Here is a 15840-nt window from a genome sequence, read left to right as displayed (position 1 = left end):
TCTTTAGGTTTCAGATAAGTTATTCCTTGTGTAAGTGTATCAGGGAATGTGTATGGGTCTGCAATGTAACTGTTAAATAATTTAGTTAGATGTGAATGTGTTGAGGTGAACTTCTTTAGCCAGAAATTTACTATTTTATCTTTTCCAGGGGCTTTCCAATTGTGAGTAGAATTAATAGCTTGGGTGACTTCATGTTGCAAAATTATCACTTGAGGCATTTGTGGTATCATCTTGTATGTGTCAGTTTCTGCTTGTATCCACCGTGCATGCCTGTTATGTTGTACCGGGTTTGACCATATGTTGCTCCAGAAGTGTTCCATGTCTGTTATGTTTGGTGGATTGTCTATTTTAATGTGTGCGTTATCTATTGTCTGGTAAAATTTCTTTTGGTTTGCGTTGAATGTTTGGTTTTTTTCCTTCTATTTTCACTTTTTTTGTATCTCCTAAGTCGTTTGGCCAATGCTTGTAATTTCTGCTTCTTCTCATCTAATTGCTCTATCGCTTCTTGTTGTGAGATTTTACCTAACGTTTTTCGTTTTTTTTTTCTGACATTTCATTTCTTATAAATTGTGTTAGCTGCCCGATGTCCTTTCTCAGTTTTTCTATTCTGATCTGTAGCCTGCGTTGCCATGCTGGTTTTGTGGGTGTCTTCTGTGTGTTGGTTGGTTCTGATCTCTGCCTAGTGTGTATATTTAGTGTAGCGAGTGCTCCTATATAAACAAGTAGTTGTAACTCTTCCATAGTTGTATATTCATTTATTTTGTTGTGTATGATTGTTTTGATAGTTTTTATTGTTGTTTCGACTTGTGGGTTACTTGGCAGTCTATGCAAGAATGGTCTAATGTCTGTATTTGTGTCTTTGTATTCTATGTATGTCAGCTGAAATTTTTCTTCTATATCTAACATGTGTGTCACTTCGTGTTCTCTTTGTGCTTGTTCTAGTGGCTGTCGCAAGATTTCGTTTTCCTCTGATTGTTTAATTGATGCGTGTTGTTCTTTGTTTGTTTGCTCTGGGATGTTTGAGTCCATTACTCTATTTTCTTCTTCTTCTTCTTCTTCTGTTTGCACATTATTTTGTTCCAGTATTTGTTGTACTTGTTTGATGTTTTATAATTCTGACTGGGGTATCCTGTTATTTTTGATTATTAAACGGATCTGATCAGCTAGTCGTTGTTCTGTTAAAAATTTTAATTCTGGGTATCTGGTAATAAATGTTGTGTATACTTGTGATCTGTATCCAGTTGTGTTGGTTCCTAAGTTTGTTGCTTGGTAATAACAGAACATGAGGTGTCGATTAACTTCATCTGACCATCTCATCCTCTGCCTCTGCCTCTGCCTTTGTTTTCCTTCCAGTTGGCTAGCAGTGTCGTTACCATAAGTTCGACGTAGCGGCAAGTGGACAAGGAACAAAACGAATGCTGCAAACTACCGCAAGCCATGGAAGAGCCTGGGCCGCGAGGGTGTCGAGCTTCCTAGGTCGTCGTTTGACAACGTCAAAGGAAGAGATATTCTGCTTTCTCTTTGTAAACAGATCGACCGAGTCTCGAAAGGTTCATGTAAAACGTATAGGCGGGTGACATTAGGTGGGACCCGATGCCTGTAATACTTCCACAGTTATTAAAAAGTTGTTAAACGGCAAAACCAATAGTTCATCATTTATATCAATAAAAAGGAGTAAAGATATAGGAAAGTAAGAGTTGCGGCGTCAGAACGAAAAGTGATACATCGCTCAGCAATGAAGAAGGACGTAAACAGCAGGTGTTACATGGTGAAAACAAATCAACTGATAGAATAGTAAGTCTGTAATTAAGCATAAAGCCATGTAAACACTGCAACGCACCAGATGAAATAAACACTTCGTCACTCTAAAGTGGCGTGAAGTTCATCGTCACACTGCAAAAGATGGTCCCTGTGGAAGATAATACCCTGGACCATATTTAAGCTCTTATGAGGCATGATGGGAACAGAAACATCCCCAAATTGGCACAAGCAAGTAATGTCCGCGACTGGGCAGAGTATGCTGTTTTTATCAAAACTGACCCAGAGCGCATTTTGGACAAGCCCTCCACCTCCTCAAACTTGTCCTCCAAACGCTCCACAAAAAACTGATACTTCATGGACATTAAAGATTCCCCATCAACTCTCGTACATACAAGGTACCGGGGCGAATTATCTTCACTGCCATCCTTACCCTGGTGTTCCTACCATGGCGTGGCCAGGGAGGGGAACAACTTGGGGTCATATTTCTTAGCATTAAAGTTAGACTGCCCGCTTAGAGACTGCTGCTGGCAGACCACCAGCAAGAGATGATGTACTACGCTTCATGGTGTGTCATCCGCCCTGATGCCACACACTCCAACCAGGGGCCCTCCCCACGGGTGCCACCCAGCCGCATCAAAGGCCACTTGGCAGGATGGACATTGCCGGGAGTCCCGATGCCCCAAGGAGACAGGCATCTACTTCATCTATCCCTTGGCATTGTGAGGAGTTAACGGAGCAGCCATCAGCAGAGCGATCCCTGTGCTATCAAGGGGCTACAACCAACAGGATACATGGCAGCCCTACCACAACAGACTCGCTACAATGCTGGATATGAGGTACAAAGAAGTCCATGGTCATCGTCTGCACAGAAAGTGACATTGCATAGTGCATGGTGGAAACCACACCCAGGAAGGTGTCCTCGCCCAAGAGATGGAGGATGGGTGAGATTGCAATGAGACGACGAGGAAGTGGGCTAAAGATCTCAATGCACAATGCACAATGCACCATGTAAGGTACCCTTCCCCAACTGGCTATCTCTTCAGGAAAATTTTGAAAAATGGAGGTCAAACCCTACAGGGGACTATCACATAAAGGCCAAAATGTGAGACTCTTTTTAATCACCTCTTATGACAGGCAGGAATACCTCTGGCCTATTCTTACCCCTGGACCCGCAGGGTGGGTGGGGGAGGGGTTCCAAGGTGACAGGACCATTTTCACGCAACTTGCATTTACCGAGGCAGGTGTAGTGAGAGTGAGGATGGATTGTCTTACCTCTCCTGGCCACCACTGTCAGCAGATCTCAATATCACTGAGCCTTTGTCATCTACTTTGGGGAGAACAGTGTGTGATCGCCATCCACATCCATCACTCTTATATGAACTTGCCACTATTGTGAAGGAAGAATGAGAGAAGATTTCCTTGAAAACTATACAGAACCTTTATCCATTCCGCAATGACTAGAAGCCATTTTGAATGCCACTGGGTTTGCTGCATTATATTAGACATGGTAGAGTGCTGTGTTGCATTGTGTTTTGTTTTCGATGTTTCCATATTTTCTCCAGCCCCTATATCATGTTAACAATGTTTAAAACTATCGATCTTTGGAAAAATGTACATTACCAAATTGAAACATTTCATGTGAATTACATTATACTTAGAGGGAAAGCAGTGAAACTACTTTTATATTTCTCTCTCATTTACCTTGTTTTATTTAATAAAAAAGGAAAGAAACTAAGGAAAACCAGCAAAAAGACAAATTGGAAAAAATTTCAGTACACACTCATGATTGACAATAGTTTATTTTTAATTTTTCACATGTAACAATACAAAAACTGACTACATACAAATATTCATATAGGAGACAGTATCATAGACAAACCTTAAAATCTGTCACATTTCACTTTAATAAAATGTACTTTTAGATGTGTGTGTATAATATATATATATATTTTATATATTTTAAAAGTACTGAACAAAATTGCTTCAAGGACCTGCCTTTGTTGCATGTATTAAAAAAGTCTAGTTAGAGGAGATTACAGTCACAATGAACTTTAGCTTAATGTGAGGCAATTATGGAACAAGTGAAACCAAATCTGCCATCATCTACAGTATTTGTTGCAACATAAAGCTGTACCATTATGTGATACCTTTCAGTCTTATATTGCGATGATTAGAGTTGAAATGAACCACCTACTGTCACAATGTTCGAGGAAGGTTAAGTGACAAACTATTGGTGGGTCTTCTCTTTAACATGACCAGATACTTTTTTTCCTTTAAACTTTTCACTTCATGTAAACTGGAAAATAATTTTATTCCATAATTTGTCACATACACACAATGACACATTCATACAGTTTCAGTTGGTGTATTTGAGCAACACCCAAGCACGTTAACACTTGAGTGAGAAGCTTCACTTGTTCCAGAACCACATGTAGAAACTAAAACTGTAATGAAATATTTTTATTTACTAAAAAAAATTAGCACTTGTCTGGTAGTGGTAATGGATTATAACCAAGATAAGTAATTCAAAGAATGACATAGCAACTTTATAAACAGGACAGGAAGTTGTTCTGTCTTTCAATAATAAAACCACATTCTGAAAACTTACAGGCTTAATATATGAACAGACCATCAGTGCACTGAAATTCAGAAAGAGAAGGGATTGTCACAAAATGAAGGGACATGATAACTATAGATAGCCACCACATGTATTCATTTACTGCATCTCTGCAGAAAGGGTTATACACAGCCCACATGGAGAGTAATTTATTTTTTAAATCTTTAGGAAAAGACATACTGTATACAGTCACCACAAAGACTACACCATTAAATAATTTTAGGAGGTTTCTAAAGCAAAAACCTACAGTATAGTGATTACACGGATTACTAATTTCAGTCTAAAACATCCGTTCTGTGACATGCTTTTAAGCACCTGTCCACAATAAATTATCACTAAAAAGGAAGAGAAACCTAGCTTATGCTGACATTGAGAAACAGGATTGTTAACACTTACTGAGAACTCTCGAACAGGCAAACAATGGAGAGGGACCTATTATTGGCATACATACAACATTTAAAAGGTTATCTTCGCATTCTCTGCTAACTAAAAATACGAATAAAAGCTGCCAGAGATTTCCACCATCACATTAAATTGAACAGGAAAAATGTTAACAAGAAAAACCTGATTTGTTCATGTAATGACAGTTTGCGACCACATCTAAGGCCAGGTTCTCATTCAAAATGGGCAAAAATTCGATTTTTTGTATTTGCATTTTTTGAAAGGTGAATATGTCTAGAATGTTGGGACAAAAATGTTTTTTAAGCTGTGTGTTACAAAAGTTTCAACAGCCAATTGTTTGAAGCAGTGTCACGACTGCTGTGGGCCCCTCGCAGCTGGAGATGCCAGACACACGTAGAAAACAAGTTGTGATATGATGAACATTCGCAAAATTATTTATATTTTAGTATGTATGCAAACATAAGAGCCACAAAAGCTGACAAATGTGTGCAGGCTGCCAAACACAGCATACCCAGCTCACCCAGATCTGCTTTTCTTGCCACAAAGGAGGAGGCAATTGCTCTCCAAGAACAATTTGAGTTAGAGGAATGGTTGGTATAGAGTCCTGGAATTGCAAACAAAACCTAAGAAAGTAAGTAGGTAGGTAGGTAGGTAGGTAGGTGTAAATGGTTAAATTTTGGTCAAAGCAGTTTTTGGTCTGCCATACTGGATTAGCCAATTTGAATTCTGAAAATTTAACTTCAGATGAGTGTTCAGAGAGATCAAAAATCTATAACAATATGCAGTTTAGCAAATTAAACTAATAATACATATAAAAGTTTTCCCTGAACTTTAAACATGTTTTTTCTGAGAAATGGTGTTTCAAAACTGTGTGCAGCATAAAATAAGAACGGTTCAACCTATTAACTTCTGTCTTTGACCCCAAAGAGTAAACACTTTCTTGGGGGCTTACACCTACAAATATGAAATTTGTTTAGTGTTAACTATTTTTTGTAAAGCCATAAAGAGTGAAACAAAACCCCAAAAATACGCTCCACGTTTGAGGTAATACCATATTATTAAATTTAAGGTTATTTAATTGTGGTTAGGTATAAGCTCCCATAAATTTAATGCACTATTGACTGATGTTATCCACTTTTGATTTCAGACAACTCCTGAGGAGGTACACTGCATGCAGTCTGTTACATCAAACTCTCAGACCCTTGGTCAAATTAAATCTTAATTACAGGTGTCATTTTGTTTTTGTACTGAAAATCGAAAATAAAGTTCATACTATGATCAATCATAATCCCTAAACAGATCCTTTGCATGTCTTTTCATTGTTTCAAAGAAATTTGCAAACTTTCCCTATTTTTTGCTCATCTGAATGAGAACCTAGCCTTAAGTATGGTACACTTAAGTAATATTGTTGATGTGATGCACTACTGATTCTTCCCTTTTGTTTTTATCTGTTAAACGCAGTCGGCCAAAGTGCATTACCTGTTGTTGTTCAGGTAATGCATTACCTATGTGGTTAAATAAAGTGAGAGTCAGACAGGTAATTTTGTGAAAGTGCTTCATTGTGTGCTGACCTCTGTAACAACTTTTGTCATCCATTATCGTGAGACTGTTACAAAACAGTTTTAGGACCCACTACTCTGGATAATCTTACACCTACTCCACACCAATATAATTTACATGCATAAAAGATTTTAAGAGAATTTTGTCATTGGCTAAATTATTAGTGCATTATGGGGTCTACAGACAGTAGCCTCAAATCACACTAACAATCTTTAATAAAATAAAAAATTAATAAAATGCTTCTGAATCAGTGTATATAGTCTCAAGGAATATCAGATGTAATGTGGATGTAAGTATTTGATGTTCTATGAAAACTGCAGGTCAGAGGAGGTGGGGTGGCATGCGCGAGAGTTAACTTTCTTTTCTAGTCAAGATTTTGGTAGCAAAAAATCACACCAGGTTCTGACCATCCTAGCCTTATTTTATTTGTCACTTCAAAGAATAAAATTAACAAGATTTACATTTAAGTTAAATTATGTCATCTCTCATTTGCCAATCATTTCTGCTAATTTATTTAAAATGTTACTCGATTTATTTCTGCATATATAGTCAGGTTGACATCCCCAGTTTTATCAAAATTGGACAAATTTGCTACTGGGAGTCACCCGCAATTAGTATCGATACAAAATAATTGTTGCTGTTTTTATTCAAAAAATGACAGATTTCAGGCAATGTTGTCCACCTTCAGATATGTTAAACAATAAAAATAAAGTACAATTACATTCTAATCCTGGTTTATAATGTTACATAGCTAAAAAAATTTATATCATTTTGCAATACAGAATACGTGCAACATAATTGGAAGGATAAAAAAAAAATCTAGTCACCAAGTGGCAGCAGGAGAACACACTTAGATGTTATTTAAATTTTCAAGCTTTTGGAGCCAGTGGCTCCTTCTGCTGGCAGACGAGTTTAAGGGAAAGGAAAAGAGGCGAAGGTTAGTTTCCCCTGATCTACAGTTCTGGGCAATATTTCCATACTCTCCCCATTTCCTAAACATCACCAGTCTTTTCCTTCAACCCTCTTCGTTACCCTTCTTCAACTCTTTTGCCAGATGAAGGACTCCCTAGTTCCGAAAGCTTGCAAATTTGAACGCCTTTACATGAGTGTTCACCTGCTGCCGCTTTGTGAATATAGTTTTTGTCTACCCAATTACATTATATTTTCAAAAATTGATTATTTTCGTTAAAATATGTAAGATATATAGTATATATCAACAACTACAAGATATTGTGTTGTACAACTTTTGTTTTGTAATCTGACACACTTTTTTAGCTTTGTAATATTGTAAACACAGAATTAGAACCTCAGAGTATTTGTTTTTATTAAACAGATCCAATGGTGGGTGACACTGCCTGAAACTTATATTTTTCAAATAAAAAAGGCAGTCTATAGACAAAATGTTAGCATATCGACAATTTTTTTTCTTTTCCAAACAGTTATATAATTTACCTTATCTTCTTTGTCAAAAGGTTGTCATCTAATACATAAAAGACAGAAGTGTCAAGGAACTGAAACTTCCACTTGATACCAGCACAAGCACCAGAAAAACATGCAATGAAGGGTATAGCAATGGAAAGCAAACTGCTATAAATAGCACCACAGGGCCAAAGAGATTTCGGTCTGGTTGGAATCCACTGCAACACAAACATTCACTGTAGCTAATGGGGATAGAGTTGTCAAAATATTGTGCACACAAATTTAATCAACCCTGCTGGACATGTATCTATCCCCTGCATCCATTGGCTCTCAGTTTTTTCTTCCTCTGACACAGAGCTCATGAGAGTGAGTATACACCCTTCTGCAGATGCACCTAACATTCCCCATCCGGCATCAGTCCACGAATAATGTTCCCATGTCATAGTAAAAACCCTACTAAGCATTGTCCCAGATCACTTCTGAATCAGTCTTCTAGTCAGGCCACAGACATTTTGCAGTCTATGGCCTAATAGTCACTTCTCTCTAGAGTGAGCTAAGCATGAAGTTACCTCAGAAATTTGAAGTGAATATCAGTGAAGGACATTGAACACATGACAAACTGCAAGCCATTAATTTTGCTATTACCACTACTAACACTAACACTATTATTAACATTATTACTATTGCAAACATTAACAGCCAACACAGATGATTAATGGTACCTTCCATTATATACATACACATTCTGATAATATAATTGACAACACCTGAATAGGTGAAACACACAGTTTAAAACAAACTGCAATATGAAACATCTAGATTACACATTTAAAGAGTCGCACACATTTGAGAAACTTTTTTAACACTAAATTGATCTCCAAAAAGCTTTGTAGTTAAAAATTCTTTTCCTGCGGACTGCAGCTGTCAATTGAAATAAAAAAATTAAAATTTGAGCTTATTTGGTTCAGTCAGACAGTCACAAGCTCAATCAAATGAATTTAGTCATCTTCCCACAATATGTCCACCACTGGGTAACAGTTACGAATTACAATTACTTGTTGCACATTTGCATTATAAGAAAAAGGTACTTTACAAATTACATCAGTCAAATGTACATTTCAAATGCACACTGTAAGTGTGTGCAGCCAGCCTGCAACACACACACACACACACACACACACACACACACACACACACACACACACTTATAACGCACAGCAGTTTACAATGTTATAGGCATCCACAACCTTAACACCTACATAAATCTTTTCTTCCTGCCATGCATCCTTTAAGAACAATGGAAAATGTTCAAGGATGTTTATTCATTTTATTATGGATATGATTACACAGCTGCAAACTATTAACATGGCTAAAAATGAGGGAACTGAAGCTGTACAAATGTCATTCTTTTTCCAGGACTACAGTGCAAAAGAAACTTACCACACAAATAATTGAAATGGATTTATGCTACAATTTCATATACAACACATAACAAGTGTTGCTGGTAAACATTAATTTAGTTACAAGTATCTTGCCCTAAAAAAATTCAGTAAAGCACGTAATAAGCCATCTATGCCTCTGATTTTATAACCTTTAACAGAGAAATTTGGACATTCATGAGAGCAAAATACTGAGGTAGTATTATATTACTACCATTTCTCTGATTGGTCCAAAATATCTAACTGAAATTTCTTTAGGTACAATGAAAATTAACTGACAAGATTCAGAAGACCTCTCTCTCATTTTCTTAACATTAGGGATGGATCCTACTAGATTAACCTTACAGTTCTACTGAGGGTAGGAACAACAAACAAAATGAAAGAAAGCAATCTTACTGACAATAGCTTTCAAAAGTTCTCTCTGGTAGAAGAGGTTCTGGAAGCAAGTTGATCCATTAGAAGTTTGGAAAGGAATTACTTTGTATTTAGAGCGTGCCTAGAAACAACTGACTATTGGGAAAGCCTCAGCATCCACAACAAATATGCGCATGAGAAACTGTTACCCCAGGAGTAAAGGCCAATAGGAGAGAACATACCATTGGTTACTATGTACTAACTGAATACATCACCCCTAGTCATAATATGAACCACAGTATTCAGAAGAAAATTTAAAATCTTAGCAGAATGGCAGAAACTGATAGCCAACTTCCAATTAATGCGCGCGCGCACACACACACACACACACACACACACACACACACACACACACACACACACACACACATACGTAATTTTCAATTCTTTGCATTAGTAAACAGTACCACACAAAAATTCAAATCTTTTACAAATGTTTGGAATATTTTTTACTAATAATTTAGAATTTACTATGGCATAAATGCGCTAAATTTGAAGTTTAAGCTCAAACCTGGAAATTTTTGCACCAATCAAGAACGAGAACAATTTATGACTACCTGAATGCAGTAAACTGAACCCCAAAAATGTCAAGTAGTTTTTTTAAAGCTGAGTAGAAGCTCTGAAATGAGTTACTTAAACAAGAACAAATATTGTGACTGAAGATGGCACATTAGTAGGACAGCCCATAATGAAATGTCTTCATAACATTTAGAAATAGTTTAAACTTGAGTGACTTGTGTAAGAGCCATTGAGATCAAACATATTGTCTCTACACCTACTACTCAGTATAAAGCAGCTGAGAGACAGCATAGGAAAATGTCTACTGTCTCTTTACGTGCTTCAAGTCTGAAGTTTGTACTGCCCATGTGCCACGTTTCTAACATTTTGGACAGATGGTTCAGCCATAGTGAACTCTAAAAATGGTGCCAGTGCCAGACACTTATTACAAGTGACTTCCTGTAAATGAATTATTGGTTGCAGAAAAACAAATCCTGATGAACATCCATAGACTTGTGTATGCAGTCTATGGTAATGATATAGATGGTACAAGTATTGTCGGTGACAGGTAAAGAGTCTAAGTGTCATGAAGTGTAGAAACTGATTTCCAAGATCAGCCCCATTCGGGATGACCTATCACAGCCACTGCCAGAGGATTTCTCCAAATGCTCACAACAGACCACAAAATTAAAAGGAAAGACATTTTATCTCAACTGTAGGAACATTACGAGACCAACTAAAAGGCCTTTCTGTCAAGGATTGTTACAGGCAAGGAAACATGGGTGCATTGGATCTGGAAACAGAAATAAAAAGGCTGTCACTAGAGCAACACAACCCACAAAAAAAGAATTTCAAGGCAGCTCCCTGTGCTGGCGAAAAATCGTGGTGACAGACATGGGATAGTGGTGATGACATTTTCGTGGCTGTCTTGCCAAAAAGGTCAACCATTAATTCTGAGGTATATGTGAAGACTGGACAAACTGAAGAGATGAAGACAGCATAAATCATCCAGTGAGAACATGGCTACAAGCACATGACTAGAGCTCTTACCGAAAGGAAACACACACTCTTACACAACAGGGCAGTAAAACGTAGAAAAAACAGTACTTGCAAGAAAAATATTGATATAATCTGGTGACAACATCAATCACTTAAGAACAAATATACTCTTCAGTTGAAACTTCCGGGCTGAGAGGCCGTGGTCGATGTATAAAATTTCCACCTGATGTTTCGTCTCCATCTGCGGGAGACATCTTCTGAGGGCAGTAGCCGGAAGAACTCAGAAGATGTCTCCCTCAGATGGAGACGAAACGTCAGGTGGAAATTTTATACATCGACCACGGCCTCTCAGCCTGGAAGTTTCAACTGAAGACAACACCGGCCGTGAAAGCCTACATTGTATGAACAAATAAACTGTTAGAAAGAGAAATGCGAGATGACATTTATTGAGTGACCCTTATATTAATTATTGTTCTCTGCTCCCCTGCACAGATTGGCATCAAATGTGGCACAGAAATACAGTTTGTGCAATAAAGCATGCCATGGACCGATATGTCCATATATAAGTATAATAGTAACAGTATCTGCTTTGCCTAATTGCAGCAGGATAATGAAAGAGACTTTGTATACATTACCTACAATTGTGTTTCGGCTCCAATGAATCAGAGAGACTTACTTTTCAAAATTTCTGCACCAGTCACATTTTTCTGTGGGTACCACAAGAAACTTTAGTACCACATGGGTTTCCTCAGCATCTGTTCTCCAAATTTCTGCTCAGAGTTTAATATATTTCACTGCAGAGTACACCAACGAGATTCACTAGCACAACATAAAGAGGTTGATGTACAACTGAAGTACTCCATATAGATAATTTATGAAATGATAAGGTCTACAACTATCAACTGGATTTCTATGCTCAGCTACAGCCGCCCCCCCCCCCTCCATCCCCAGCCTCAAACTAAAAACAGCAAGATAGATTAACGTCCAAAGTAATGCTTTGCTCCCAATTCATAAAATGTCCAAATGTGTTTAAATCTACGGCCTGTTTTCCAGAGCCACTGTGTATTTCAAACTTCTATTGGATATTTAAATAAAAGCACTTTCAAATGTTTCATTTTTACCTACTCCAGTATCACCAGTGTGGAAATTTGAGTTAATATTTCTCTTATAAGAATGACAGCACATTACAGCTTTTTATCTCTCATGATGTCATTTTTACATTCAAATAGAAAATTTAATGCAAATACTCAACAAAGACTTTTGCACAGCTTCAAGTCTGTAGCCCATAGATCAAGCATCCATGCAAGATCAGGAAATGATTTTTTCATACTTTCGTGTTTAATGTAGAAACAGCCAAAAATAAAACCTATAGTTAATAAAGTGAAAAAATATCAAGTAAATTACACAGGAAACTGCAGCTATGTAATCAGCCAGGTGTATGTAGCAAAAAAACTGCTAGGTCACCAATTATGCAAGCCTGAACAATTTTACAGATTTTGAATTCTAAGCAATTTACATTTTCACACTGCTAATGAATCGTGAATTAAGTACACACTAAAAAATAATAGCCACTACAACTATGGCACATCACAATAGTACCATTACACGACAAACTGGTCTGTCCCAACACTAATAGCATTAGAGGGCTGAGAATCACTGTTCAAACATCTCCAAATATTACAATAGTGGCAGTACTATGTACCACAGCCAACAATAATTTGCCTCCCTCCCCCTCCCGCCCGCCCCACCCCTTCCTTCACAAAAAACTATTCCCCTTCAGTCGTTCCAAGACGCCTGCGTTTGGATGTAGTATAGACAATGGACTTTAATTCATAATGACACTCCATCTATCTTTCAAAATTAAGGATATATGACTGAAACATTCATCTATTTAAGTATGCCTAATAAGAAATAAAGCACCAAATAAAAAGTTAACACACTGCATTTAAACCTCACTTGTCATATATGAAGAAAGTAACGAGTTTTATATAGGACTAATAATGGAAGAAATATCTGCCTCTCTCATCCCTTCCGTCAAATATAAACCACAACATTTACTGAAAAACATATGTAAATACTGTAAAAACAGCAGATATGTAGCAATGACAATGACCATATTTTTAAGAGCATGTGCACCTATACTTATCATACACACAGTTTTGACTATTACAGATTAATACGTACTATCTTTTTCCCACATTTAACACGCCTCTACCACATTTATGCACAGATATAATGCTCCAAAGCTTCCCTTAATGTTACCAGTGAAGCAGAAAACAAAAACCTTTATGTGCCATTACTTTACTTATAATTGTACTATAGTGTTAGTTTTTTGCAAACCTGATTTACAGACCTCATTTTCTCCAAAGAAAATTATCTTTTGTATACTGCATTAGGTGTATAATATACATGTATATAGGTCTCTTAACATTTAAATTGAACATTAAGTTGCAAAAAGATGTGAGTCAGTCTTATGAAAACAGTACTGTTGTGATCAGGAAATATCAAACAGCACAAGTACAAGTCACACCCCTCAAATACGGCTTTATGCCTTCAAAAATGTTATGCAAATCCCCTATACATTAGAGCCAATATGGTAAAGGAGCTTATTCAGTTCTTTAGTTTCATAGCACAAAACACATTTAAGATTTAACCACCTTAGCCTGTAATCAGAAAGAAACACTGAAAAGAAATGGAAGTTTTAACTCTTTAACAAAATTAAATCAATTCTGCCCTCAGCTAGAAGGTTTGTCTGTTAATTAACTTAAAAGACATCCACACACAACAGCTAAAACTTCCATAGCTAATAATTTGGCTTTTGTATAGCAAACTAACTTTACTATTTTTATTGGCTATTGCACATGGTGAAAGAAAATTTACATTCTTATTTTTATTACACCTGAAGAAAAAAAATTGAAACACACACACACACACACACACACACACACACACACACACACACACACACACACACACTAAATAAAATTAATTCCTAGTTTCTAAGAATCTGTGGAAATTATAGTAGCTACCACAGGTAGCATGGTCTACAAAACCAGCTCTGCTGGTTAAGTTTCAACCAGATTATAAGTAACATTTAACATGACCAGAGCTAGTTGTCACACTTTTAAAGCCTCATAATAAAAACAAGAGAAATAATATTAGCCTTTTTGCCATGTTCTAAGCCACACATCCATACAAAATTATACAGCACATGCAAATACTTTGGGAACACACATGCAAACATCACCTTTGTTTTAACAATAATCCTCTGAAAACACAAGTTATTTGTGGCTGTCCAAAATCCATGCACACAAAGCTACATTTCATAACTTTTGTAATGAAAAGTAAAAAACACTGCTTCATGTGGGTCACTATCTGTGGCACTTTTGTCAGCAACATATGTAATGCTAGTACAAAACAAAATTGTTAGCAAAACATCTAGTGCCATTGGAAGGAAATGTAAATTGTAATCCAGTATTGACAAGAGTAACTGGAGACCGTCATAGATTAAGCCAGTTCGACAATCTGTTCCATCATTACCAAATGCTAATGTAGGATTACTGGCATTTGTTTACAATGTTGTTGGTTGTCAGCATAATAATGGCTTTCCTTCTGCCCAATTTGTAAAACTGTTCTACAGCTAACAATTAATTATCTGTGAACTGGCTTAAATACAGGACAAACTCTACTGGACCATATGTGCAATATTACAGACACCAGTCAGGATCTGCGAGTGAAACAATTACAGAAAAACCATCGACCACTGTATATATGATGCAGTCCAGGAGTGGATCCAGCCTGAATCTCTGTGAAGTCACTTTCTGCCACCGAGATTAGAAATTGCAGAGAAATTACAACTTGGATTGCCCCACTGAGACGATATGACACGCTGCACGGAACAGAAAGAATTCAAAATAGAAATGGGAAGATACATATGTGGTCTCAACAGGTAACCTTAGTTCTCACCATTGCCCCCCAGGGCATGCTCTGTCATGCGGAGGCATAGCGACTCCAGGCGGGAATCCAGTTCCATGTCATTCGCGTCCACGTCTGTGCGGATGTTTCTAGCACACTCTTCCTGACGTGCCTGCAGCTCCACTGGAGGCTGCGTAAACAAGCCTGTGAATGATGGCGGTGGGCCTGATGGGACGGGAGATGGCCGTGGCGGGGCGGCTGGCATCTGCCTCTGCTGCTGTGGAGGCGGCAGAACACACCTGACGCTTGGAACGTGGACGGGCACTGGCAGGTTGGATGACTCTGCAGAAACCTGGACAAAGAGAGATCTTATCAAAATTCATTGTGGGTATTATATCTATCAGCTTATGCATAAGAAATATGTGGTGGTAACAAAGTTGTCCTGAGTAACAAAATCATCAGTGATGTACCTTGAGTTGCAGATGGATTTCCTTTCAAGACTACTGACTGCTCTGAAAATCACTTCCAAGGAGAGTCCCCAGCAGTGGAATTAACATTTTGAAATCAGCTATACAGTGATATGTATGTTAAGATCCCAAGTATCACATTCTTCTGCCATTTACTGGTACCCTGGTGAGCCCTCATTAGCAGGAAAAGAAAAATATTTTGAATCTCACAATGTGCTCTTCAGCTTTAAAAAATGAACATTTAACAGAGTGGATGCACAGTTTAACAGTTAAGGTGTAGACCTCGCGTGCAAGAGGTTGTGTGTTCGAATCTCACATGGTGCTTTGAAATTTTTGATTTTTATATGTT

The 15840-nt window shown here is 37.5% G+C and overlaps 1 protein-coding gene across 1 annotated transcript in view; it reads right to left on the bottom strand.

Annotated features, from left to right (window-relative positions):
• Positions 1 to 6175: 6175 nt before the first annotated feature.
• LOC126209951 (protein Smaug homolog 1) overlaps positions 6176 to 15840 on the bottom strand; it is a 108827-nt gene continuing 99162 nt past the window's right edge. Inside the window, 2 exon segments of the mRNA XM_049939066.1 lie at positions 6176 to 6285; positions 15064 to 15376. Coding sequence (XP_049795023.1) covers positions 6176 to 6285; positions 15064 to 15376 — 423 coding nt within the window.

This window comes from Schistocerca nitens, chromosome 10, assembly GCF_023898315.1.
Source record: "Schistocerca nitens isolate TAMUIC-IGC-003100 chromosome 10, iqSchNite1.1, whole genome shotgun sequence".
NCBI lineage: Eukaryota > Metazoa > Arthropoda > Insecta > Orthoptera > Acrididae > Schistocerca > Schistocerca nitens.
This window is presented reverse-complemented; position numbering and strand designations above follow the sequence as displayed.